Below are 27,800 nucleotides of genomic sequence, written 5' to 3' on the forward strand. Positions count from 1 at the left end.
ATTAATTAATTTTAAAATAAAAAGTAATAATAAATATAAAAATAAAATAAAAATTATTTATTCTGAGAAAAAAAATTAATTTATATAATTATTTAATTATATAAAAATATTTAAACCTTGAAATTATTCTTTGAATATAATTCATAGATGGTTATTCTTATTGTGTCTAATTAAAATATTATATAGTAGTATGAACTAATTATATGTCTATTTTTGTATTAGTTATTTATAGAATTCGACCTAATTGTTCTTAAAATGTTAGTAAAAATATATATTTTTCAAAATTTAATTTTAGGTTTTTGACTATTTTTATTTTTTATTTGTATAGTATCGAGTCAACCGGTTCAACCAATGATCCACCGGTTGAACCAATGACTCAGTAACTCAGTGACTTAACCGATTCGATTACCAGTTCAGTTCTGACAACTATGGTTACATTTGAATAAAGATTTTTTCCAATCATTTTATTTAAGTAAATTATCCTAATAATAATAGCTACAACAATAAAAGTCGACATAACATCTACACGAAAGCCACTACACGAAAGCCACAAATAAACGGACGGATTAATCGATACAGTCTTAGGGCAGAAGCTATTTAGTATTTACTTAGTAAAAAACACACAATTTTTTCCCCTAATAATTAATGAACGCATTTTTTGACAATCTGGCTAACCCAATATTCCCAAAAACTTGCTAAACTCTTTTAAAAATTTAATAACATTGTTAATAACTTAATATCAAAGGGAGAAACAAGCCATCCTCTACATCTAAACGGAGAGAGTGTTAAACAACATGGAAAAAGAAGACAATTTCTTTCAGATTTAAGTTTTCAAATTCATTCCTTCTCTCTGCATCTCCTTCTAAATTTTCAACATCCATTATCTTATGACGTTTATGACGTTCACTTGTCAGCTTCACTCGAGTGGCTCAATTCTAATTTTTTATAAACTAATTCTTCTGAATTGAATTAACTCAAATTTTTCAATTCAGTTCTATCACACTTGTCGTTTCCAAAAACACTGTTGACCCTTCAAATTACCACTGATTCCATTTAGACTAAAATCCCTCCTCATTCTCTGGACCATTCTTTTAACGTATTATAATTTATCAAGAAATTTTAAAATACAAACCATTAACTGACATTATTAATTTAATTTTTCAAACCACACAAGTTAGCAGAGAAACCTAAGTTGCGTGAACAAAAAAAATTAATACAAAATCAATCAAAAAAAATAAGGAAAAACCACGGAAGCTTATTTAAAAAAATAATAAAAAAATTAACTAATAAATAATTAAATAATATACTTGAGCTTACTAGACCAGCTTCAGAGAAAATCTCAGCAAGTCTGAAGAGCAAAAGGATTTAATTTACGAGCAGTTTAACGCCCCTCTTGTCATTTAATCGTGTCAAGGAGGCTGCCTGAATTACTACTCGATAATTAAATATTTTCAATTATTTCTTAAAATTATCCAAATTAAAGCATGTATCAACCTTACACCAAAAGTGATACGCTAGATCGATTGAATAAACTTCGTAGGTATCGTGGGTGAAGAAGAGGCTGATTGGGATTTTTTATAGGGAGCTGCATTCATCTCTAAAGCACGAGATTATAGAAGCCAAAGAGCCAAACTCCAGCCCCATAAAAATCAGTAAAAGAAGAAACGAATAAATATCAAACATTGAACTAACAGAGAGAAACTCAACTGCGCCTGAGGAAAACCCTAACCTCTGTTGAAGAATTTAGGGATGCCATGGTATATATAGGAAGAGAAAGAAGATTCAAAAAGGTAGGGTTTGGGTGAATTTTTTTTGTCTTTGCTCTTAGGTAGGGTTTGGATGATGACTGAACTGATGCGGCACTTACTCTAAAATGGGCTCATTTTGGCCCATTGGAAAAGCTGTACAAGTGTATTCCAAAATTATAAAAGAAAGGGGCCGAAAAGGCCCAACCAACCACACGCACATGGTAGCTTAATTCATGGCTATAGACTATGGAGTCTATTCAAACTTCAAAGTAATGCCAAGACCAAAAAAAAAAAAAAAAACTTCAAAGTAATGGCGGCCAGGGATAACACATGAGTAGCGCTACATTCAATTTAGGGAGTGAGTCGGGTCTCGGGTGGTTCTTGGAGTCGGATTTGGGTTGTTGGGCATAGCCCAAGTCCAAAAAAAAAAAGAAAAAAAAAAAAGAAATAACGAAGTTAAGTAATCAATTCATTCGTCGGCTGCTCTTGTATATACAATAATCTATTCACTAGCAACAAACCCTTAAATAGAATTTAGATCCGTGATAGAATAATTTTTAGTCTGTCGGGTTAGAAAATACCATACACAACTAAAAAAAAAAAACTCGATTAAAAGCAATGCTATCTGGAAACATATCTCTTCTCCAAACAATTATGCAACATCTCAATTCTCAATAGACAAAGAGGTGAAACTCTCAATTTCCAAAATCAGCTCATTAATTATGAATATTAGTTTCTTAACATTCTTCTATATTATTTACTGCCTTTAATTATAACTACTCCTTAATTTAGGCTAAAATGAAATTATAATTTTAACATTTTCACTACTTAGACACTATCAAAGTCAGCATATAATATATAACCATATCTTTTATAGTTTGGTGTCTTTATTACTCGTTACTTGTCCCTTTCTCGAATTAACCTATGCACATGTGATTGCTGTATTTAGTAACGAACATGATGAGATTGATGACCGTGGCAGCGAAAGTAGTAGCCACCATAAAATGAAAGAGTCATTGTATGATTCTGAAAAAAAAAAAAATAACAATCTATTAATTATTGGATGGTAAAAGTTAGAACTATTTATTTCTATTTATAACATTAAAAGTAAAATTTTATGTACTAGAAAATAAAAAATGTGTACTAATTATTAATATTTTGACTTTTCAGCATATATGCTATCAAATATTCTCAACAAGACCAGAGAATTTCTTTCTCATTATTTTGATTATGGATGGATTTCAAACAAGTTTGGCACGCAACACAACTCATTTCACTCTCATTCTCACACACTTCTCAATCCAAATCCTCGTCACTCATCTCTATCCATTTTTTCTTTTTTAAATCAGCATCATCAAATCCATCAATGCCTCATTATTTTGTCCATATTCTCTTTATGATGACGAGTTCATGACAATGATGATAAGTTGATAACAACATAAGCCCACTCATACTTTAATATCTATATATTTATTTTTTATACTCAGTACTACTTATTGTTAATTATTAATTTTTATAGAAATTATTTTTCTCATTGCTAAAATGCTTTCAATCAATTAATTAAATCAAGTTTTCAATCTTGGTCCTATTTTTAAACTACAAGTGATTAATTATTAATTAATTAATCTACTGGTTTAAGAAATTAGTTTACTTATCTTGTCGTCTCATTCATCCACGTTTGATCCAGTTAAATTCATATATAAAAATAGCCAGTTAGAAAAGTGATAGTAATTTAAATTTTGGTAGAATTAAATTATTTTTAAAATTTTTAAATTAATTTTTTAGAATTAAAATATTTATTATATCCTTTGTATTTATCTTACCTCTTTTCTTTTAAATTAAAAAAAATTTAAAATTTGAATAGAAAATAATTTTTTTTAATTCAAATTATATTATATTAAAATAAGACAAATAATAAAGGAAAAACATAAATTTTATATTTCTTTTATTTATATAAAAAATTTATAATATTGTTTCATAAATATATGCTTACACAAAATTGGTTTTATTTAAAAAAGAATTTTTGTGTTTTTAAAATTAATTAAAAACTTGTCTTATTTTTTTTAATTAAATTAAATTTTTAATTCAAATTAAATAAATTTATTATTAGCCAATGAGTTATAACTCAAATGGCATAATCTTTCTATACTCATCTAAAAAGTCGTGAATTCGAGGCTCCCTATCTTTAGTAAAAAAAACATTGTTAAAAATATTTTAGTCTTTTAAATTTTTTTGGTGACTATTTAGTCTTTTAAATTAATCCTAAAAGAGTATTTTATCTTTTTAATTCATTTAACTTTTTATTTTTTGTTTTTATAATAATTTTATAATAATTTTTTGTGACTAATTTTATAATAATTTAATATTAATAAAAAATAAAATAAATTTAAATTAAAACAATCAAAGAAAAAAGTTTTAATCCAACCAAATTTTAATGCTCATCCTTCTCTCTTTAATAATGGAATGTTAAAATTTTATATACAAACTTCTTCTCTTTCTGTTAGTTAAGAGATATTAAAGGTCTATATGATTTTGGATTAACAAATCACGTGTCTTGAATCTTATTTATTACCTAGCTTTCCGAAATTCAAGGAAAACGGAACAACTTAAAAACAAAAAAAACACAATAAAAAAGAGAGAAAAGAAAAAATAAATCATTCCGAGTTTTGATCTGGAAAAAAAGATCAAAATGAGGATTGAGGAAGCAGTTTCAGCTTCGAGCAAGCACCTCGTCTTCGCTTACTATGTTACTGGCCATGGTTTTGGCCACGCCACCAGAGTTGCCGAGGTTTTTCTTCTTATTCATTCCCTCTTTTTTTTTTTTATAATTTATTTTATTTTTCTCAATTTTCTCCTTTGTACTCGTCCATCACTTTTTGGTTCAATGCGGCGATTGTTTGCTCTTTTTTGTATCCGAAAAAATCGAATTGATTTTTGTTTATGCGCTTTTCACTTTTTGCTTTGAAAAGAAATAAAGGTTTTCTCTTGGAAACGGATTAAATATTTTATCATTTGAGAATTGTGATGGATTAAAAGTGCAAAGTGAAATAGGAGAATTAACAAGCTGATGCATCACATATATTTTAAGATTAATTAGCTGAAAATTTGGCTAAAAAAATCTCCAACGATGATGATCTCAATTGAAAATATATTGTATCTTGTGATTATAATGTGAATTTTGGTTTGGAATGGATGAGTAGGTGGTTCGGCAGTTGATCCTAGCAGGACATGATGTGCATGTAGTGACGGGTGCACCTGCATTTGTTTTTACCTCTGCAGTTGATTCTCCTCGATTGTTCATTCGTAAGGTCAGTCTTTTATTGTTATCATCAATGCCTTCGGAAACCATAACTTCTCTTTTTTTTTTTTTCTCTTTTTCAACTTTTTTTTAGTTCAACTTTAAACTTTTTAAGTCTTTTTTTTATAAAGAAAAAAGAAAAGATGAAACAAGCTGATAATTAAAAAATAATTACTTTTTGGTTTGTATTTTATTTTCTATTTTTATTTTAATATTTTTTATTTTTTAAATTTTATAAAAAAATAAAAATAATAAAATTCAGAAAAAAAAGAGTACGCACTAGTTAGTGCTCAAACATTGGTGACTATGGAGTACATATGGATTTAGATTTTTCATTTATTATTATAGGATCAAATTTAAAAGTAAACTAATCAAATTTGAATTATATAAGCTGTTGTGATTTTGATTGGATAAGTTTATTAAATTTTGACAATTATAAATTTTAAATTTTGAATATTAAAAACTAAAAGTAAGTAAGTAAACAAGAGAGAAAAAGACAATATTTAGAAAATGTTATTTAAGTAAGAATAATACATTAGCTGAACATGTTAAAATTAAAAGGATAAATTTAATAATAAAAAAATTATATTTTATGCTATTATTTAATGTAGTTCAAATTGGATTAGTTTTGATTGGATTTTATTTGATTTGAATACTCCAATTTTTAAGGCTAAAACAATCCAATCAACCAAATGAATTATATTTACATGAAGTTATGAACTGAAAAACATATTTATTCCCTATTGTAAACCCAATGTAAACTCAAAATTTGTGTTATTATCTTTTTCAAGTTTTAAATGACCATATTTTTATTGTTTATCTCTTAATTGGAGTTTAGGGGAAAAAAAAAAGAAGGCAATTTTAAACTAAATATATAGACATGCACATCTTCAAATGGGTAATGCAAGATTTTTAGAAGGATAAAATGCTCAACTGAACTTTCAAGTGCTACCTGCAAGGGGGCATGTTTATAAATCCAATGAAAAAGTGCATGTTAGCTACAGCTAGAACAAATGTTGAAGCAGTTCTAGAGTATCAGGATTAGTTAGGCATCTAAAACGTTTACTTTTTATTGCTTTGAGAATTTGTATCCTAGTTTTGTCCAAGGGAAATCTCTTAAAAATCAAAGACTGGTTTCAAAGAGAATGCATGTTTATGTATTTATATAAAACAGGTGCTTTTGGACTGCGGAGCAGTTCAGGCAGATGCTTTGACGGTTGATCGTCTTGCCTCTTTGGAGAAGGTATAGAAACCACCAAATTATATTACTTATAGTTGTTATATTTTGGCAATACTTTCTGCTTCTGTTTATGTTGCTGATCGCTTGAGTTGTACTTGGATTAGTATTCTGAGACAGCAGTGAAGCCTCGTGCGCAAATCTTGGCACAAGAAACAGAATGGCTGAATTCAATCAAAGCTGACTTAGTGGTATGGGACATACTCTCTCCTTTTTTGATTGGAATCGACAAGAAAATCACAATGTTTTGATATTAAAATATAAGTCAAGGGGAGCTGTCTTACTCTAAACAAAACAGCATTACACAATAATGAATTATGTTTAACTAATCTGAGATATCAGGTATCTGATGTTGTCCCAGTAGCATGTCGTGCAGCAGCAGATGCTGGTATTCGGTCTGTCTGTGTAACCAATTTTAGGTAACTCAGTTGCATCATTTTTCCTTCATAATGTTATTCACTTTTGTTACCTAAAGTACTGTTTAAGGTGGAGGGACTATGGATTGCAAGAATATATGCTGTTTGCCAATGATGAATGAATATTTAAATCAATGCTGGGGATTGATTTTAGTTGCCAGTTCAATGCCTTGATTGTCTGCAGCTGGATAATCTCGTCATGTCTTGTGCTTGTCCTTACCCTCATTCCATATCTTATGATTTCAGTTGGGACTTCATCTATGCAGAATATGTCATGGCTGCTGGAATACATCATCGCTCAATAGTGTGGCAGGTTATAAAAATTTTCTTTAGGAAATTATCTGCTCCCTTTTGCACATTATTTGACAGAAGTATTAGAAGTTTCTGATTGTCTACCTTGTACCCAGTGTTATTTTGTATTTTTTTAAAATGCATTTGTGCTATTCTTATCCAGATTCTTTTGGGTGTTAGGGACATATTTTTGAAAGTAGAATTCTTTTGAACTGTAATTAGTCTACCTTTTCTTTTTCATGCTATATTTTGTACTTGAAACAAGATATATAACTATATCTGCACATCATTGATTCAGATCGCTGAGGACTATTCCCACTGCGAGTTCCTTATCCGACTCCCGGGATATTGCCCAAGTAAGCCAGTTCTTAGATAATTAAATTACAATAGCCTAACATTAAATGAAATCCTCCTAAATTTCGTCTTGAATATAGTTAATGATAAATGTGGCATCTATCTTTGTAGTGCCTGCTTTTCGTGATGTTATTGATGTTCCTCTTGTTGTGAGGAGGTTGCATAAATCTCCAAAAGAGGTACTGCCAAACAAAACTTTGTGGAGCTGTTTCATAGGATGATTTAACTCCTAATCCATGAACTTTTAATTTTCTTTGTTGAAGGTGAGGGAGGATCTTGGTGTAGCTGATGATGTGAAGTTAGTTATTCTCAACTTTGGTGGACAGGTTATTACTTAAATCTTTATTATTATTATTATTATTATTATTAGTAGTCTTTTCTCTTTCTTTCTTTTTTCTATTTTTTAAAAGAAAAACAGAACTTGAAGGCAATTGTTCTAGGCTTCTTTGTTTTTCTTTCTCCCACAAAAGTTTTTGCTTTCTTCCTTCTCCTGAATTCTATAAAGCCAGTTAACAAGACAAGTCTTTAGTACACACACAATCTTTGCCAAACATACTAAACAATGCATTCAATAAAGCCAGTTAACAAGAACTGTCATTTGGATATTGCATGTTTTCACTCTGTAATTTAGATTTTGATAAATAAAAAAATGGTAGTCCCTAAGAATTTGAATGTTATGCCTTTGTGTCTATGAGAGTATGTGAGTCAAAAATTCTAAATATTGAAATCTTGTGATATTTCTGGTTCTAAGACTCTAAACAGAATCATGCTCACCATCTGACTTCTGACTTCTGCCTATATGATTTTGTTTTTCTCCAGCCAGGAGGATGGCAGCTAAAGGAGGAATTCTTGCCATCTGGCTGGCTCGGCTTGGTACGTACTCCTTCTCCACCATTCTGTTTTGAGTTGTCACATTATTTTTTATTTTTACTTTTCACATACATGTTATTTGGTGATCCAGGTTTGTGGAGCTTCTGAGAGCACCGACCTTCCTCCAAACTTCAGAAAACTTGATAAAGAAGCATATACTCCTGATATTATTGCAGCATGTGATTGTATGCTTGGTCAGTTTGAGGCTTTCATTTTTTTAAATGTTAATTTCGTGAGTTGTTGTTGTTGTTGTTGTTATTATTATTATTATTATTTCAGGAAAAATTGGATATGGAACTGCAAGTGAAGCCTTGGCATATAAGTGTCCTTTTGTGTTTGTACGTAGAGATTATTTCAACGAAGAGCCTTTCTTGAGAAATATGCTTGAGGTACTACCTCTCTACTTTCTTTATATTAGTATAAAGTATTTTTCCACCTCTTGAGTGCCTAAGTAATTATCTATTTTTTCTTTGGTAGTTTTATCAATGTGGCGTTGAAATGATTAGGAGGGATTTACTCACTGGTCACTGGAGACCTTATCTTGAACGTGCAGTAAGTTTGAATCCCTGCTATGAAGGAGGCATTAATGGTGCTGAGGTATCATCTTATTCTTGAATTAATCGACTCTTTCGATGGTATCATTTTGCATAGGTGCTTTCATAATGCTTTATTTGTTAATTATCATGTAAACTTTAAGAATTTCCCTCCAGTATAGTTTCCGGAATAAACCAGAGTGGCTACTTAATGAAAAATGATGAAACTAAATGGATTGACTCATTGAAACAAATGGAATAAGAATGAAAGCATGTGTAAATAATTAACTCAGTATAGTTGCTCCTTGCTACAGCTTCTTTTGCATGTAGTAACTTGTCATGTTTCAATAAAATTTTCAAATGTAGATGGCTGCCCACATCCTACAGGAGACTGCATTTGGAAAAAATTATGCATCAGATAAGGTAAAGGACTATTGATACCTATTAGTTACGGTTTTAGTTCTCAAGCTTCTGGTTTCATGAAGATTTGGAGAAAAGACTGAACATGGACTTTCAATTCAATGTGCAGCTTAGTGGGGCAAGAAGATTACGTGATGCTATTGTTCTTGGGTATCAACTGCAAAGGGCCACTGGCCGAGACGTCGCAATCCCAGAATGGTATGTAAATGCTGAAAGCCAACTTGGCCGGCGACCATCAGATCGGCCAGCAGATTTTGAGAGTGCTTTGGTTGAATCGTAAGTTTCATTTTACTTCGAAGTGCTCGCAATCTTTTTTGTGACTATAAAAAGTCTGTTTGGTTTTATAAAAACGTTCTTGTTTTAAATGCCTCTTTATTTCCTTGTATTCTTTCTTCAGTGTAATAGATGACTTTGAGATTCTGCACGGAAATGTTCAAGGTTTTCCAGATACTGTGGCTTTCTTACATAGCTTAACTGAATTACATGCGAACCCCAAAAGGCGGGAGAGTAGGGCTGCAGCTTCTCTGTTCAACTGGGAGGTCTTGACCATTGCCATTTTTTTATTTGTTTTATTTTTTTGATATTACACTACAAATGTCCTTTTTTGTTATTGGTTCTTTCAATTATTGATGTTGAATCATTATGACAGGAAGAAATATATGTGACAAGAGCTCCTGGAAGGTTAGATGTCATGGGTGGTATTGCTGACTATTCTGGAAGCCTTGTTCTTCAGGTTATATCTCTATCTCTCCTGTACAAGCATAACATTAGTGATATGTAAAGTTAAGCATCAGCACAAAACATGTCCCGGAACTAAAAGGTCAATACTTTAATTGATAATTACTTGAAAGAATAAAAGTCTCATAGGTGCTTCTTGTTGAGATAGTAATGTTACCGTACAACATTTATTTTCATTATTTGTATATTCCAGTGCTACTGATAGAGTTTTGCTTAAAAAATCTTCCAAATAGTTGAGTATTCTTTCTATAATAATGTAAAAGAGTTCATTGTCCTAAAAGTTAAAGCTATTAATTAGGTAGAGCCTCATAAATAGTTACTTCAGAATGTTATTGACCGAACAGGTTATTCCAGAAAATATAGACAAATATTCACTCAAAGGAGCCTGCTGTGTTGCTGTGCAAATTCAATTTGAGATATCATATTGACATTGCTTCTTTTGTAACATTATCTTGTAGATGCCAATCAAAGAAGCCTGCCATGTTGCTCTACAAAGGCTCCATCCAAGTAAACATAAGCTGTGGAAACATGCTGCGGCGCGACAGAATGACAGAGGAGAGGCTACTGCTGTTTTACAAATTGTATGTTGAAAATGTGCAAAGCTTCTAAATAGTTTGTTCAATTAACAATGACTGTTGGTTTATAGATTTTAGAATTATATGATTGACAGTTCTGATCGCAAGAATCAAAAGATACAGCAAGCCAAGTTGAAGAATACAGATTTAACACCAATTGAGGCCTATCAATATAGGCTCTCTGGAGAAATAATGCACAAATCAATGTGAATCCATATTATTGATATGAAATATGCTATTTCTATGTAGTCTAACCGGAGAAATTGAAAACATGTGAAGCTTAAATTGTAAAATAAGATGGAATATGAGGAGTGTTTCTGAACTCACTCTATTTGGATGTTCTTTTGAACTATTATGAAGATGTGTTTCTGAATTATACAAGATTTGACATTATAGGTTGGAAGGAAAATATAAAAATTTGACAAATATGTCTCTTTTGAAGCATGATGAGAAAATAACATTGATTTGATTAAAAAAGAGAAGGGAAAAAAAGATGTATATCTATTTTAATATAGATAGCTTTATCAGTTTTAGTAAATGATTACTTCATGTGCAGGTGTCATATGGCTCAGAGCTTGGCTATCGTAGTCCAACATTTGACATGGATTTGTCTGATTTCATGGAAGATGGCAAGCTAATGTCTTATGAGAGAGCAAGGAAATATTTTGCTCAAGATCCATCCCAAAAGTGGGTAGTAGATATGCATCATTTTATATGCATCTTAGGCATTTAGAACATTCTATTATTATACTAATTGAATGATTAACTTCACAGGTGGGCAGCATATGTTGCTGGGGCAATTTTGGTCTTGATGACTGAGATGGGTGTGCGTTTTAACGACAGTATCACCATGCTGGTAACTCCTCTTTCTCTATTAAGTTATTGAATACTTGGTTTAAACAAAACAAATATGGGATAAGTTATAATTGTTAAGGTTTATCTGCTTCTCTAACTAATCAAGGAAATAAAGTATATTGAGAAACAAAGTACTTAGAGATGTAATTCAGTATATACTGTAAAGGTTTGAAAACTTTCGTTTTCTTGTTATGCATAGATTTCATCAGCAGTTCCTGAAGGGAAAGGTGTGTCATCTTCTGCATCTGTGGAGGTTGCCAGTATGTCTGCGATTGCAGCTGCTCATGGTAATAAGCTCTTTTCTGATGTTCAGTTTACAGGGATTAAACTTCAAGCTCTCCTTTTTTATCACACAAGATTCATTGTTTCTTCTCATGAAAGAAAGCTACACCAAGTTTTTCTGCAAACAAGATCATTTGAGTTCTTTTTCTTATATATTTTGTTGGGAAAGAGTTAACTTTTCTGTGATCTTTAATAGCCATGTTTAGTGAAAGCTAAACGGGTCCTTATTTTGTGCAAGAAAAATACTGATTCCATTATTTTCTATATTTGCAAATCAGGATTAAATATCGACCCAAGAGACCTCGCTATACTTTGCCAAAAGGTTGAACTTCATCCTATATTCCAACCAAAATTCTCTATGATATTTATTTATCTCTTGCATGCATTTTTAATCAAACTTCATTCTCTTACAATATTCGTTAGGTGGAAAATCACATTGTAGGAGCACCATGTGGTGTCATGGATCAGATGACTTCGGCATGTGGTGAAGCCAACAAACTTCTAGCTATGATTTGCCAGGTATGCATCAGTACAAGCTACAGGGAACAGTGTTTCTTATTCTTTAGACTTGATATCATTGGTGCTGCTTGTTATTGATGCAGCCTGCAGAGATTGTTGGCCTTGTAGAGATTCCCAACCATATCCGTGTCTGGGGAATTGATTCTGGAATAAGACACAGGTATATGGACTAACAATATTTGGGTTTTTCCATTTATGTTTGACCCTTTCTATAATCTTTCACATATACTGTCTTTGAAATGCTGATCTTTTACCACCCTTGGAAAATATCAACCTATTCCATATCTTCATGGTGTTTGAAATATCCTAATTCCTAATTGTCATCTATTTCAGTATTGGAGGTGCAGACTATGGTTCTGTCAGAATTGGCACCTTTATGGGTCTGAAGATGATTAAGTCTAAAGCTTCAGATGAATTGTCTGATATGCAAACTAATGGGGTGAACAATGATGAAGTGGAACAAGATGATTTAGAACTACTTAAACAAGAAGCTTCCTTAGACTACTTATGTAATTTGCCTCCTCACAGGTAAATTCCATGTTTATTTGAAAGGAAATCATGAGTAGTAATGGCTTTGAAGGAGTAAGAAAATAATTAGATCATAATCTATCAAATGGATTATGTTGTTCTGCATTTTTTATTGAGCAATGCTAGGGGGCCAGCAATATTTGTGATTGGTAGCCATCAACTAGCCATCAATGATGATTTGATGGTATAAGATTGGTGTGAGATTTCATCCAATGGCTCACATTTATCTGCTGGTTACATGCTGGCCAAAATGCAATAAAATTACTGGCCCCCTAGACTTTTCCTTTTTTATTTATGTTGGCATGCTCAATTCACTTCCTGTATTGCTGGTGTAAGTAATAGTACCACATTATACATTCGGGCAAATATAGAATTCCTTCTTTATACAGATTTCATTTACAGATTTGAGGCTCTTTATGCTAAGCAAATTCCAAACTCCATTATCGGTCAATCATTTTTGGACACCTACAAAAATCACAATGATCCTGTCACTACTATTGATGACAAGCGAACTTATGGAGTGAGATTTCCCACAATGCATCCCATCTATGAAAACTTCAGAGTTAAGGTAAGTCTTACAGAGAAATCTCTATTTTTCTATATGATTGAAAAGATTTAAAGCTAACCACCTCCTTGCCCATTTTTATTTTTCACTTCAAATTGCTAAATGCATCAGTCATTTGTTCCCTATCTTGCATAATAGTTTCTTAATCAATTCCTTGGTGTGATATGGTGTGCAGACCTTCAAATCACTTCTAACATCAACAGCTTCAACTGATCAACTTACTGCCTTAGGAGAACTGCTATATCAGGTACAAGCATGATTTCGGTTGGCCAACTTAGTTCCTTAATATTTTCTGCATGTGTTATTTGAATTGAAGAAAACTAAAACATAAAGAAGGAAAATAGTTTGGGTTCTAACTAATTATGATTTGCAGTGTCACTATAGCTACAGTGCTTGTGGACTTGGCTCGGACGCAACAGATAGGCTTGTACACTTGGTGCAGGAGGTGCAGCATAGTGCAGCCTCTAAAGCAGAAGACACAACATTATGTGGAGCAAAGATCACTGGTGGAGGTTCTGGTGGAACGGTTTGTGTAATTGGTAGAAACTGCCTCAAGAGCGGTGAACAAATTATTGAGGTATCTTAGTTTTCAGTTCCACTTTTCAGAATTTTCCAACATGGGATACATTTTTTTCTTAAACCTTCAACAAATTTTGATTTCAGATCCAGCAGAGGTACAAGAAGCAAACTGGTTATTTGCCTTTTATTTTCGAGGGTTCGTCACCTGGTTCAGGAAAGTTCGGGTACCTGAAGATACGCCACCGAACTGGTTCCAGATCCGATGTCAGAATGGGTTACACCAGTGACGAAGGGAGTCCGATATGATGGTTCAAGTACCTTGGAAATCATTGCCTTTAAGATGATGTACACTTTGACCAATTATTAACATTCTCATTAGTAATTTTATATTTATGGTCAGAAACAAAGTTCCTGGCCGGTTTATAATATTAAAGTGGTGAAGTTGGATTATGTAATTACAGCATTACACCATTGGTGTAATATTATGAAACTCACTTGGATCAAATTTACTCCCACTTATACCATTTGCGCACCTTTGATAAAGTTTCTTATCCTACTAGACAGTTACTATTAGCTCTTGTCAAATTAATTTTCTCCTAGAGTGGCAACTGGCAAAAAATGTGCCAAGGATGTTGTAGCAGTTACATGAATTCTTATTCTTATTACTAAATCTATTGCTAGGTACACGTCTGCATAACTGTTAACGCCCAATTTGTGAGAACTTTTGTTTTCTTGTTGTTCCAAACACTCTATACTGAACAATAGCTTAGTCCATCCAAAGGAGGTGTAGCTGATAATGGTCTAGCTCGTTGGAAAAAGATCATAGAATAGATTGGTAAAATGAAAAAATAAATTTGATACAACTAGAAGGAAATACTCCAAATTTTCCGACCAATCCGAAGTGAGTTCCACTAGTTTCGACTAAGATACCTTAAATCCTTGAATTTGTTATATCTCTTTGAACTAATATAGTTTTGTGATCAATTCACAGTTGAACAGAAGGCAACGTATAGCGAATAGCTTACTTAAGTTAATAATAGGAGAGTTTGGTTTTGAAATGTGTTTAGTTTGTCCAGTTCATATGAGAATGAGTTTTTTTCGTTATAACACAATAAGCCATTGGAATCCTTAATTCGGGTTAAATTATGAGCAGTAAAAAAGAATTATTGATGGCATTATTTCTGTAGTGACTAAACAGAAAAGAAAAAGAAAAATAGAGATAAAACCAAATTGATTGGCTAGATTTATATCTAAATTTATTAGACGTTGAAATTCACTTAATGGTTGACTCCAATTCGATTAAATGTCCACGTCAGAAGCAGCTGTTTTAGCTATACAATTTACAACACTTTGCATTTCTATGAATTAAAAGAATAGAGACTCTCCAATTTCAATTTCTAACCTCCTGTATATGTTTTGTCAAATTCTATTATGGAATATCATTACTAAGCATTTTTTGGTTTACCAAAAAAAAAATTTTTAAATAGTCTGTTTCACAAATAACCTCACAAAATCCATTATCCCAAACTAAAAGTAAATCTCTCCATATCACATATAATTCAGCAAAAAGAACATTGCATATTTCGATTTTTCCAGTGCAACCTTTCAACTAACATCTATCAGAATTGCGAATGATACAATGAAAACCAGCATAGCTAAAAGGAGCAAAACAACTAGCATCACAATCTATTTTTAATATATAAAAGTAGATGTATGAGTTTACCCACATTATTTTGAAGACATTTTTCTCTTCTTACTAATGACATGTCAGCAACATTATATACTTGACAAAATTTTAGAATCAACCACTTAATTTTTGCCAAATCATCTATTATTTCGAAATCAACAAAAAAATTATATATAAAAATTTGTAACCTATAGAGATATTGAATTCATATTCCTATATTTATTATATTTCACCGTTATAAATAATACAATAAATTTATAACCCCAATAACTCATTAGTAATAAACATCTATATTACAAATATCATAATAATATTATTAATCATAATAAATTTTATGTTACAAATATTTAAATTCCATACTATTTGAACTACTTATATAAATCTCTTATCACTATTCCTTCAAATAACATCAAATTTAGCAAAAAAATTTATTTTCGAATAACATCAAATAAGGTAACTCTATATATTTTTCATAATCCCATCTATCAAATTATTAGTTACTAATCCAATACTTATTTTAGGTTCAGAAATCAATTAAAGGTTTCAGATCAAAGTGCTACAACAACTTTTGTACTATTTGATGGCAAAAAAAAATTGTTAGACACAACTGTTTTAATTCTAATGACACTCCAGAAAAGTAATAACATTGAAGTACCACTCCAATTAAAAAATTTGTGTAACCTTACACTTATATTTGAAGTCAAAGTAAATTATTTTAATCTCAAAGAAGGTTCTCAACAATACACTGATATCAAGATATTTGTTCCAACAAAAAACACTAAACTTTAACACCCATTATAACAAATAAAACAGGTAATACTCCAAAAAAAATTTACTTATTTAAGACATCATTCTTATTTTTAATTTAAATTATTCATTGATTATAAGAACCAACTTTGTCAACACTAATATCATCAGACGAAGATCACATACCCATCAAGAGATTAAGGAGAAAGAAAACTATACAAATTCAAGACACATTTTCGAAAGAAGAATATACATGCAATGATGGAATAAACAACACAATAGAAAGTGCATACAACTCAACAATTCATAAACAACATGTCATCACAAGAACCTACGACAGAAAGAAAAAAACAATAACTCTAACAACAACTAATAAAGAAAAAGGAGGATGAACACCACATAAGAAGACTAAGACCATCAATTAAAACAAATACAAAAATCAAACCACCAAATAAAAATATCATTTTATAACTCCAACATCCAAATCTTTTGTATTACAAATTATTTTAAATAAAACACTTTTTAAATTTAGTTTTAGTTTACACATATTTAATTTAATTTTACAAAACATAGCAATTTTTAATATTTATTATATTATCATTCATTTATCGTTCCGCACATCGCGCGGGTCTCATTCTAGTTTAATTTAACAGAATGAATGGGAGGTAGAATCCAATATAAACAAAGTGAAGGAGGAGACAAAGATTGATGCATAGCAAAAATGGTGTGGAACTTCCTTCCTGAACTATGAATCAAACTCACCACTTTACTAGCACTCCAATAGTCATTTGTATTAAATAAGTTATAATTTCTGCTTCTCCAAATTTACCAGATGATTGAGAAGAAAAGAAAAACATTTCTACTCCTTGCACTTCTATAGAGCCAATCATGTAAATTCGAGTTTCAAATCTGTTTGGCACTGAAATAAAATTTTACTATAGGAATAATGTTATGAAAACTGAGTCAAATAAAAAATTTATATTTCTTAAAAATATACAATAGTCATATCCACAATTAATTATCACGCTTATTTTAGTCAAACTTTCTTTTGATTAACAAATTGTATCTACTTCTAGTTGAGTAGAATTTAAAAAATGGCACACCCGAAGTCCAATCCAAATTCTCTCAACATTCAAATTTAAATTATAAACATTCAAATGTTATTTGACATTTTATAAAATGTTAAAAAAATATCATAAAAATTTTATTGGCCATTATTAATGGCATTATGAGCAACGATATTTTATTTTATTTAAAAACTTCCCTTAGTTATCTTCTTCTCTTGGCAGAGTTAAATAGCAAAATTTATTTTTAATTAATTATATATTATTAAATATTTATTTAAAAGATTAGTAAAAATTTAAATACGTCAACTTTACATAAAATTAATATATAAAATTATTAAATAATTTGATTGACTAAATTTTTATTTAACCGTTTTTACTTTCACTTGAATTTTCACCTTTTCAGATGGTGAAATTTTGTAAAATGTAGAAACAAAACTAAAAGATAAATTATTATTATTATTATTATTATTATTATTATTATTATATGAAATGGGATAATAATACTACGATGGCGTTTGAGCAATAAGCCGAAAAGGGAAACCACTGCCTCTACGCTTCCACTCTTCCTTCGCACCATGACCGACACCAACAACGCCAAAAACGACGACGTTGATGACGACGCCGTCATTCGCCGCACGCGTTCCCAAGCCGCACCAGATTGGACGGTTACCGAATCTCTAATCCTCGTCAATGAAATCGCCGCCGTCGAAGCTGACTGCTCCACCGCGCTATCGTCCTACCAGCAGTGGAACATCATCGCAGGGAACTGCGCCGCTCTCGACGTTGGCCGGAACATGGGCCAGTGCCGCCGGAAGTGGGACTCTTTGCTCTCCGATTACCAGAGAATTAGGGCGTGGGAGGAGGAGGAATCCAAGAAGAAGAGGAAGAAGAACAATGCGCGCGGTGCGTGTTCTTATTGGGCGTTGAAAGGGGAAAGGGTTAGGACGCTTCGGTTGCCGGAGGATTTTGACAGAGAGTTGTATAGGGCGGTTGATGGAGTCGTCAGGGCTAGAGAGGAACGAGGGGAGGTTCTGGTTGAAAGTGATAACGAAGAAGCTCGAAATGAAGTTCTCGACGTTACTGTGGAAATCGGTACGGTACGCTTTGTTAATTTTTTTTTCTTCTTCTATGATTATTTTTATTTTTTGCTTTGACGAAGTTTGTTTATTTTCTGGAAACCATAATTATGCTGAAAACCAAGAGTTATCACTCAGTTCATCGTCTAAAGATCAATAAATATAGGTCACATTTAATCAACTGGGTTGCTCGAGTGGTTAACTCACTAGTTCATTTAAATGTAGGGGTTTGAATACTACTTCTACGGGTCCACGACAAACTTTTAAATGGAATTGATTAGTCTTTGCCTGCCTAGCCGGGAGATACGTGAGAAATCAAAAAATAAATATAGGTCACATCTAATAACTATTGCAAAATGGTTATGTTAGATAACTAATAACTTTTTTAAACAATATAAACAACCACAAATCAAATAAAAATACATTACATCTCTAAATTATCTACCTAAATTTTAATATTAGAATAACCATCTGTACACCTAATTAAATGAACATTCGATATATCTATTATTCACATTGTTTAGTATTTTCATTGTCTACCTTTATTTTCATTCGATATTTATATAAGTCACATCTAATATCTATTGCAAAAATCCTCGTTACCTAGGAGTTTTTAGGTATAGAAAACTAGAAATAGCATTACTCTTCAAAATTGGTGAACCTATATATATATTTATAGGTGTCACTGCTATGTGGAATATGTTTGAACTGAGAAGGAAGGAGATAGCAATTTGCTACTATTTTGTAGAACAACAGATCCTGTCCCCTTCTATAACATGTTTGTCTCCATATTTTCTTAAAGAAAACCAATTTCTATTAGAACATTGTGGAGCATTTTATAGGTGCTTGTCTCTGTAGTTCTTAGAAGTTTTCTGGTGATTTGAACTTTTATTAATGAATTTGACAATTAGGGTCCAAAAGGAAACGGCAAAGAAGTAAATCTGAGAGACAACCGGAAGATAAACATAAGAAATGCATCCCAGTTGAGTCTTCAGGAGACCAATCTAGAGAACATGATCAAAGAGGTTGCCATGTACAAATGTCCAACGAAAACCATGAAGAAGAGCTAGAGAAACATGATTCAGATGATGAATATTTGAAAGATTTCCTAGAAGATAAGTCCAAGTCGAAATCTAAAGCAGAAAGGACTCCAAAGGATAAATTAGAAATCTCAGTGAAGACCCCTGCCGAAGTAGAGCTTCAAGAAAATGATGATACAGAGACGCCGAAGCCAACCTGTTTAGAAAAGGTAGCTAGTAGCAGCAGAGAAGAGAATGAGGAAACAATGGCCCTGAAATTGGTAACAAGTAGTAGCAGAGAAGAAAATGAGGAAACAGTGGCCCTGAAATTGCAGGAATTGGCAGTGAAGATTCAAGCAATTTGTAATGAATCGGCAGACTGTCAGGCAGCTGGCTCACAGAATGTTGAGGACTACCTTACCGAATTTACAAGATGCCAAGGGGACAAGCTCGTAGAAAATCTGGCAACTTTTGCAGATATCCTTAAAAAACTATGTGGTCTTCTCCAGGAGTGTAAATAAGCAGTTCAATTCAGTTTATGTAATTGCTTTTGTTTTATCCTTCTTGGTTAATGTTATCATTTATCAAGAGTAGAATTGTCATTTCATGCCAAAGATTTATTTGCTTTGCTATATTCTGTAGCCCCTAATATTCGTGTTAGTGAGATGCCGAGCACCGAGGTATCCCATCTTTAGGATTAGGGTATATTTTTGGAAGATGGATAAAAATGAGAAATTTTTGTTGATGAAAAATCCTTCCTTTTTATCCCTCTATGAAATAGACGGGCAGATTAATTTTTGTTTTTAAATGTAAACTACTTAAATGAAATAATAATTAATAATAGTTAAATAATGGTCAAGTACTCGAGTTAGATAAAATGTAAATGGGGTATATGCCGACTCTACTGGGGATCGAACCCAGAATCTCTGGTTCCGTAGACCAGCGCCTTATCCATTGGGCCATAGAGTCTTGAATACTAGTATTTATTGTTTAAATAACTAAGCCACAACAACTTTTCCACTAACATTTAAACGGTGAAATTGATAGTTAAGAGACAATTTAGTCAAATTTATTAATTATTTAATAATTTTTAATTATATCAGCTTTAGTTCGAGACTCCTGTTGCTGTCAATAACACCAGCAAAATGGGAAAATGAAATTAGTTGAATTTGGTCCAAATAAAAAACATATGAGGTAAACTCAGGTTATAAAATTGCCTATTCTTTCTACTATTCACCACTTTTTCAATGCCTTCAATCTCTTGAAAATAAAAAAATTTGAAAAAGTCTATGAAAAATAAAGTTGCTTCACAAAAAAAATTTTCTGTGGAAATACTTACATAAAAACCTTTCGGTGATAATTTTATTGCACAACAGATTCTCAGACACTCCTAGCACTTGTCCTTAGTGCCTAATCCAAGAAAAAACCATCTGCCACGGTCTCTTAGCGTTGATTAATGAAAGTGTGTGGAGCAATCGCCAGAATCCTTCTCCCATTGGTGGCAGAAAGCTTGCATGCGCGAAGCTGAAAATCCTGATGGACGCCGAGTAAACACACTTCTAGTAGTGCTCTGGTAGCAAGTCTTGCTTGAATTTTTGGTTTACCGTGTTTGAGTGATTCGCATTACTCTTTATTTTCTTTTGTTTTGGCACCTGTGTTAGCATCATTTGGGAGGTCTACGCTTCTTTTATTGTTTCTAATTTTGGATCTTCTGTTCTTTTTTTAGCTCTAATAAATAACATATATCTTTGGAGAACGAAAATATATAGATAATTTATATTTATAAGAACACAATTTTATTCTAATTTATATTTGATTTAGCATATAAATACAATAATAATAACAAAACAAAATCAGGGCACACATATATATATTTATAGACATTCCTTGCTGGGTACACATGATAAACTTTCTCTCTGGACTTGACTAAGTTAATAATGTTAAGACAACACAACCACCTTACTCAGAATCCAAAGTACCAGAGACAACTCAAAGGCAAAAAGAGTATGGAGCAATCCTCTGTCAAGTGTAAACCCATACAGCGTTATTCCCCCTTTGTTGTGCTGCAAGTATGTCACTGCAAAGAAAAATAATGGGACTAACATAAGCATCATATACCAAGAGGTTTCAATCTCTTTCTGAATGACATTAATATTTTTTGGACCAAACATGACTTTTGTCTTTATCGTGTTCAGCTTCAGCATGTATTGCCAGCTAAACATTATTTCTTATGTAGGATTTTCAAACTTGCATATCTAAACAAATTATTTTCATAGAGATGGATTTATTGTATAAATTGCATGCCTGTAATGTGCACATTATAAAAACATGCACAAATAATCCAGCATAATCACTCAGTTAAAATTAGCTAAACAACAAAGTACTGTCATGTTAACTAAATTAAAGATCATAAAATATCTCACCTAAGGCTTCCCTGATTTGGAATGTAGAAAGTTGTTGTGGGATTACTGATATGCGTATGTCTGAGGAATCAGAATCACTATTATCACTGGCTAGTCCATCAGGTATTTGGGCCTTGCAGTGTTGGGATTCAGCAGAGGCAATGGTTACTAACAAGTGCCATCTTGTGGCTATTGCCACTATCCCTTGAGCTCTGTGTGTGATTCTTGCAGCACCCACCAGGCACAGCATGAACCCACTCAACTGCACTCCTGAACATATCTACATATATAAAAAGTTAGAAATTGAAATTCAGCTCCATCTTTGATGAATAGATAAATAATAGAATGGTTATTACCAGAAGATCTCCAGAATTGAAGAAGGTCTTGTCAGATTTAGAAGCAAGAACGAGCAAGAGAGCACCCAACTGGCTAACAGTGATGGTGACCAAGCAGCCAATGATGAAGAACCTGTATCTATGGCTTGTGAGCCACAACTGCTTCCTGATCCTCACATGTTCCCCGAATATGAGACTTGCATCGGAGCCGCATCCTTCAAAGAGCTTGTGAACCCCTTCAAACCTCAGCCTCTGGAGCTCGCAGGTGAGTCTAAAGAGCACACACAGCACCAAGAACACCAGTGTTCTGTAAAGCCATGACACCAGAACCAACACAAAGGCGATGGAGTTGAGGGGGAACGTTGGATTGAGGTGTGGAGCAGAGATCTTAACGGCGGAGAAGAAGATGATCTTGTGAGCCAACTCAAGGAAGAAGGACGGAAGCATTATGTACGCCAAGTATCTGAAGGACTTGTCCAGTTCTACTTTGTATCCTCTTCGTACGTAGCTGCTGTCGTCTCTCAACATGTCCAGGAACAGAAGCTGTCTTAGCCCATACCTATTTCCATGCATCCACAAATTTTAATAATAATGTTTAAAAGTATGGATAAAGTATATTGTTAGATTACTAGACTAAAAAAATTGAGTTGATGGCTAAGTAAAGAACGAAGGATGAATAATTTGTTTAGATTTACATACCTTCGGAAGAAACAAGAGAGGGTGAAGAAGGCAATGATGGCGAGTGTGGATTCTGGCACCTGAACAAGCTTGTTGAATGAGATTGGATCATCTTCAGGGGAAGACGCAGGGACTCCCACAAAAATGGACGTTAGAAGAGGCACAACCACGGCGAGGAAGATGAACACCACGTAAGAGATGAGTTTTCCAAAGCATGAAGAGTGGTCAAGTGCACACCACTTTAGGCTAATCCGAAAATTTCGAAGCTCGTCATGCATCATGGATTTTGATCTTTCATATGATGGCTGCAGCAGCAGGGGAATGTTATTGTTATTGTTCGGCTCTTCTTCGGCATCGTCGGCGAAGGACACACGCCTTCGGGAGGAATTAATGTCAATGGTGGGTTCTTCATTGGTAGGATTCATAGTTGAGGTGTTGATGTTTCAAGGAGAGTGTTGTTAGAAGCAAGAAAAGTGAAAATCTTGTGTTAATGATGAGTTGTAAGTAGTGGAGAGAAAATCTACAGAAACAAAGTTAGGAACCTTGCTTTGTCTCGTGAGTCTTCTCCTTGCCCTGTACTAGAGGTTTCTATGTGCAGCCAAGAAATAATCCATCAACTGCTTTTTCAAATAACTAAGATCCTTATGCATTGTGTTCCCCCTCTCTTATGCTGTTGAAACTTTTCGCACTTATTTATTTGAATCCCATTAGGGAGACAACCTAGAATCTTAACAATGTGTGCAATAGACTATTTATTTAGCCCAATATAAATAAATAATGAAAACTATTATCAGTTATTTCACATCAAAAATTTCAAAAAATTTAGTTAATTATTCTAAAAAAATAACCATCTTAAATCCTAATTTACCAAAACATTTCACTCCAATATTCTCTTCTTTCTCAACCAGTTGTCACTCCACCTTTATCAATAATCATCTCACTTCACTCCTAATAAAAATAACCATCCACTTAATGATAAAAATAATCATTCCCATACCTAATGAATTGAGCATCCAACATATTTTAATTATATATAACTAAACTCAATCCAATCAAAATAATCATCCACATAAGAATTAAAATAATCATCCGCATACCTACTAAAATGACCATCTAAAACTGGCCATTGAAATAGAAGAAGAAGGAAATGAATGAACAGAAGAAACAACCATGATCAAACTGGTTGGGCAGCGCGAAAGAGGCTGTCCAGAGTTGGTGCGGCGCGATCGGACGTTCACAAAGAGACTGGCGGCGGAGGCTGGACGTATGAAAATGTCACACTAGTATGTCCCCCTATGTGAGACGAATGAAGATGTCGGAGGGTTAAACGTCGCCGGTTGGAGGAGGGGCTTTTCTGACTGGCACGTTCAAGGCTGCGTGAACGACGCAACCTTCACGACGGTGCTGCTCGGTCGTCCGCTGTGCACACGGCGGCGTCTCCCAAAACTATGCACAACGGCGACTGTTGTGGGTGGCGGCGTGACACCGTTGAAAGAAGATGAGACTGGGCGAGAAGCAATTTTCAGTTCAAATGGGGAAAGGGATGCAGTTTTGCGCTGTTCACTGTTTTGAATCCTTATTTGGGTTATATTTTAAATTGAAAATAATTAATTAATTAATTAAATTGTCATTTGATTTTAATTATAAAAATATTCTCATTGTACACATTGTACACTAATTAGATTAGCTCCCCATACTTTTTGAGTCCCGCTAGGGAGATAATAAGATATCTATATAATATGTACAATAGACTGTTTATTTGGCCTAATATGTATAAATAATGTAAATTAAACATCATTATCCCTAATTTCTAGTTGCCTATTTAGTTTTGTGATATCTACCTCTAATTTATCCCAAATTCTTTCACATTAACCCTTCATCACTCACCGTTACCCTATCCCCAAAAAACCCCATTGTTTGTTCTGCAGAAAATCCCCTTTCTCTGCCGCCTATCGTGTGCACAACAACCTGCATCCCACCGCTCTGTTTCTGCGCGATATGTAGCCTCCGTTCCTACCGACCGAAACTGTTGCGCTCCACCTCCTAGCGCCAACGTCCTTGTCGGAAGAACCTCCGTCACTCCTCACACGGCCGAACATCCGTGACCTGCAACTGTCAACGTCGCCAACGTGAGTTGCAGCCTCGAACCCCTGCGCTCGCATCATCCCAGCGCCAGCCTGCTGCCTGGGTCTTGTTGAATTACTTGAAGAATAAATATCTACGAATTCCAAAATTATACAAAAACAAACATCCAATGTGAACATGTATAAATAACAACGTAATTACTTTATAAAACGATTAGCTACCAACCAAATGACCGTGTAAAAAAACATTTTGAAACCGTGAAAGTCAGATAAATCATAACCAGCAATTATCGTTTACAACTAAGCACGCAAGAATAACCATCCACGTTCACATAGAAAGTAAACATCCGGCGACGGAAAGAAGGCACAAACCGGCTGCGATGGAGGCGCTGGACGTCTGGGTTGCTGCGGTACCGCGAGCTCGACTCACACAATATACATGTCCTCCATACGTATGGTGGCCTGTGCGGACGACGGCGCCAGTCGGAAGAGTATCGGCGCAATGTCCGACGGTAACTGGTAACTGTGGCGGCACTATGCTGGCTTTTCCTTCGAGGAGAGAGCGAGAGAAGAAGTTCACACCATATTGAGAGAGGGAGGTAATCTTAATTTGATTCCATAATTGACGAGAATCATGATTTGATTCAAATTTTAAATTGAAAACTACTCAAAATTAATTAATTGTCTCTAATTTAATTCTAATTTTAATTTAACCCCGTTATATATATTGTATAAAATATACATTCGCGTACTTTTCCCTCACAAAATAGTTATCTTCGCCACCAAGTCTAGCTATTTTAATTTCTTCCACCATAGACCATAGTTATTAACTTTACGCGCATCTTATTTTTTACTTTTACCGTTATATATCTTTTCTACTTTAACTACTATTGATGAACTATTTTTTGTTACTATTGTTAAGCTTTTTTTTTTTGTTTTTTTGGTAAAAACTCATCAGGTGCAGGTGCCGGTAGAGTTAACTTCACGTGAATTTGATAGTTGAGAGCCGTTAAATGATTTGATTAATTTGACTAAATTTTTATCTAACAGTTCTCAATCATTAACTTCACGTGAAGTTGACTGTATCTAAGTTTTATTTATTTTATTTTTTACTTGGATTGTTGAAATCTTTTTCATTAGGATGAAATATTTTCTGACTTCAACTAATTGTATCATATTGTTGGCACAACGGCATGGTTTTCTACTTTGACAAGATTTTACTGTTTTTGTAAGATTTTCTATTTTAGTATAATTTACTATTTTCGGAAGATTTATCGTTGTTCTAAGATTTTCGCATTATTATATATTTTCACGAGATTGATCTTTCCATCAATCTTAAAAAGACAAGGACACTGAACATATTGTCTCCGGGACAATTTTTTATACTTTTGTGTCCACTCTTTTACGAAGGACAATGATGGACACGGGATTTGGAAGAGGGACACGGACTATTTTTATGAATTTTTTTTTCTTTTTTGTTCATGATGCTATTTTTTATTATTCCACTGTTACCCCTTCTTATTTTTCCTATTTTGCGTTGTTTTCAAAAAGTACTTTTTTTACTCCATGCTCTTTTTCTATCTCTACGTTCTTTTTCTTTCTCTTTTTTTCTCAGGTACTCTCTCTTTTTATAAAAATTTTTCTTGGACTGGGATAATTTCTTTTTTCTTATCATTCTTACTTCAACATCATTTTAACCTTATATTATATTGTTTGATTTGTAATAAAAATAATAACAAAAATAATTAGTCGGGAGACTTTTAAAAGATAAATATTATAAAAGTAAAATTGATATTTTAAAATGCTAAAAAATAATTTATAAATTGTAATTGATTTTATATAATTTAAAGAAAAATTAATTTTTTGAAAAGAAAAATAAAATTTTAGATAAAAAAATTAATTTTCTAAATAAAAATAGATTTTTATGTGCAAAAATTAATTTTTTTCCATTTAAAAATGGATTCTTTTTTTAAAACTGATTTTGTATTTAAAATTAATTTGGCTTATTAATCTAAATGAAATTTTTTATTAATCAAACTCAGATTTTTTTGTTAATATTAACCATATGTATTCCTACATATTAATAATAAATTTTATAAAAAATAATTATATTTATAAATTTTATTTTAATATAAATATTATTATATAATTTTTTATTAAAATTTTTTACTGCTTCAAATATTTTTTTCAAGTTCCCACTGTCTGTACTCGTACGTACTCTCATTATTTATTAAATTAGTTATACTAAAAAATTTGGAATTACATGGCTATTTTAGTCATTTTATATAATATTTTAGTCTTGTCCATGTGTATCCAAACATAATACTGGATATTACATTAGTGTCCTATCCATCGTATCCAAACACGATACACAAAACATAATTTTTAATGTCTCTGTCCTATTGTCTTTGTCTCAGTGTCCTATTCTGTCGTGTCTTTACAAACAAACGCTACCTATAAGCTGTGAATCTTGGGACTTTGTTGATACCTTTAGAGATGAAAATGGTGGTAAAAATATAACAAGAGTAGAGAAGAAACTAAGGCAATTCTTTGTGTTTTGTACAAACGTTCTTCTAATATTAATTTGTCTCCACGAACATGAATTCAAGCGTAAAAGAGTTACTAATGAATTTTTGCATCATACATACAATAAAGATTGCCTAATTATTTTACATTCACTTGATAAGTATTACAATAATAATATTTTACACACTGATATTCTCGATCATTCATTCTATGCAAAAAGTAAGGTGTTTATTATTTTGAATTTTGATGAATAAAAAAATGGTTATGAATTTATGATGACGAGGTGCTACTTTGCAAAGAGCAGGTATCTTCACTAGAAAATAATATTAAAAATGGTCAGATAATTTAATAAATTTAACTAAATTATCACCTAACAATTCTTAACTATTAATTAGTGAGTCTTCACCTTGTCTTAGCTGCACCTAGAAACC

General features: G+C 32.6%; 3 protein-coding genes and 2 non-coding genes across 5 annotated transcripts; 2 read left to right on the plus strand and 3 right to left on the minus strand.

Annotated features, from left to right (window-relative positions):
- Positions 1-1,300: 1,300 nt before the first annotated feature.
- On the minus strand, positions 1,301-1,424 carry LOC130938689 (small nucleolar RNA snoR77). The gene has a single exon (XR_009069845.1). It is a non-coding gene; the product is annotated as a small nucleolar RNA snoR77 (small nucleolar RNA).
- A 2,912-nt stretch (positions 1,425-4,336) lies between these two features.
- Positions 4,337-14,414, plus strand: LOC130936679 (L-arabinokinase-like). Its single transcript, XM_057866804.1, has 29 exons — positions 4,337-4,536; positions 4,949-5,056; positions 6,221-6,289; positions 6,391-6,474; positions 6,626-6,702; positions 6,946-7,012; positions 7,289-7,346; positions 7,456-7,523; positions 7,608-7,670; positions 8,164-8,217; positions 8,306-8,408; positions 8,494-8,603; positions 8,692-8,811; positions 9,114-9,170; positions 9,277-9,443; positions 9,565-9,706; positions 9,817-9,900; positions 10,364-10,486; positions 11,037-11,167; positions 11,255-11,336; positions 11,535-11,622; positions 11,896-11,939; positions 12,041-12,136; positions 12,220-12,296; positions 12,470-12,664; positions 13,067-13,232; positions 13,405-13,476; positions 13,603-13,806; positions 13,893-14,414. Exons 1-29 carry the CDS (start codon positions 4,438-4,440, stop codon positions 14,052-14,054), a joined length of 2,970 nt encoding a protein of 989 aa, XP_057722787.1. The 5' UTR covers positions 4,337-4,437; the 3' UTR covers positions 14,055-14,414.
- A 3,360-nt stretch (positions 14,415-17,774) lies between these two features.
- Positions 17,775-20,113, plus strand: LOC130935856 (trihelix transcription factor ASR3). The gene is made up of 2 exons (XM_057865762.1): positions 17,775-18,341; positions 19,237-20,113. Exons 1-2 carry the CDS (start codon positions 17,825-17,827, stop codon positions 19,863-19,865), a joined length of 1,146 nt encoding a protein of 381 aa, XP_057721745.1. The 5' UTR covers positions 17,775-17,824; the 3' UTR covers positions 19,866-20,113.
- Positions 20,114-20,240: 127 nt separating this feature from the next.
- Positions 20,241-20,313, minus strand: TRNAR-ACG (transfer RNA arginine (anticodon ACG)). The gene has a single exon. It is a non-coding gene; the product is annotated as a tRNA-Arg (tRNA).
- An 887-nt stretch (positions 20,314-21,200) lies between these two features.
- On the minus strand, positions 21,201-23,327 carry LOC130932406 (uncharacterized). The gene is made up of 4 exons (XM_057861730.1): positions 22,781-23,327; positions 22,103-22,640; positions 21,768-22,026; positions 21,201-21,421 (listed from the first exon to the last, which is right to left on the minus strand). Exons 1-4 carry the CDS (start codon positions 23,182-23,184, stop codon positions 21,285-21,287), a joined length of 1,338 nt encoding a protein of 445 aa, XP_057717713.1. The 5' UTR covers positions 23,185-23,327; the 3' UTR covers positions 21,201-21,284.
- Positions 23,328-27,800: the final 4,473 nt, after the last annotated feature.

Source organism: Arachis stenosperma, chromosome 6 (assembly GCF_014773155.1).
Source record: "Arachis stenosperma cultivar V10309 chromosome 6, arast.V10309.gnm1.PFL2, whole genome shotgun sequence".
Classification (NCBI taxonomy): Eukaryota; Viridiplantae; Streptophyta; class Magnoliopsida; order Fabales; family Fabaceae; genus Arachis; species Arachis stenosperma.

Excerpts from the sequence above, each read along its gene's own strand:
- LOC130936679 (XM_057866804.1), top strand. The coding sequence starts at position 4,438 with ATGAGGATTGAGGAAGCAGTTTCAGCTTCGAGCAAGCACCTCGTCTTC. Across the intron at positions 8,218-8,305 it reads CATCTGGCTGGCTCGGCTTG|GTTTGTGGAGCTTCTGAGAG; the intron begins GTACGTACTCCT and ends TTGGTGATCCAG. Across the intron at positions 8,812-9,113 it reads GAGGCATTAATGGTGCTGAG|ATGGCTGCCCACATCCTACA; the intron begins GTATCATCTTAT and ends TTTCAAATGTAG.
- LOC130932406 (XM_057861730.1), bottom strand. The coding sequence starts at position 23,184 with ATGAATCCTACCAATGAAGAACCCACCATTGACATTAATTCCTCCCGA. Across the intron at positions 22,641-22,780 it reads CTCTCTTGTTTCTTCCGAAG|GTATGGGCTAAGACAGCTTC; the intron begins GTATGTAAATCT and ends GCATGGAAATAG. Across the intron at positions 21,422-21,767 it reads CCAAATCAGGGAAGCCTTAG|TGACATACTTGCAGCACAAC; the intron begins GTGAGATATTTT and ends TTTTCTTTGCAG.
- LOC130935856 (XM_057865762.1), top strand. The coding sequence starts at position 17,825 with ATGACCGACACCAACAACGCCAAAAACGACGACGTTGATGACGACGCC. Across the intron at positions 18,342-19,236 it reads CGACGTTACTGTGGAAATCG|GGTCCAAAAGGAAACGGCAA; the intron begins GTACGGTACGCT and ends TTTGACAATTAG.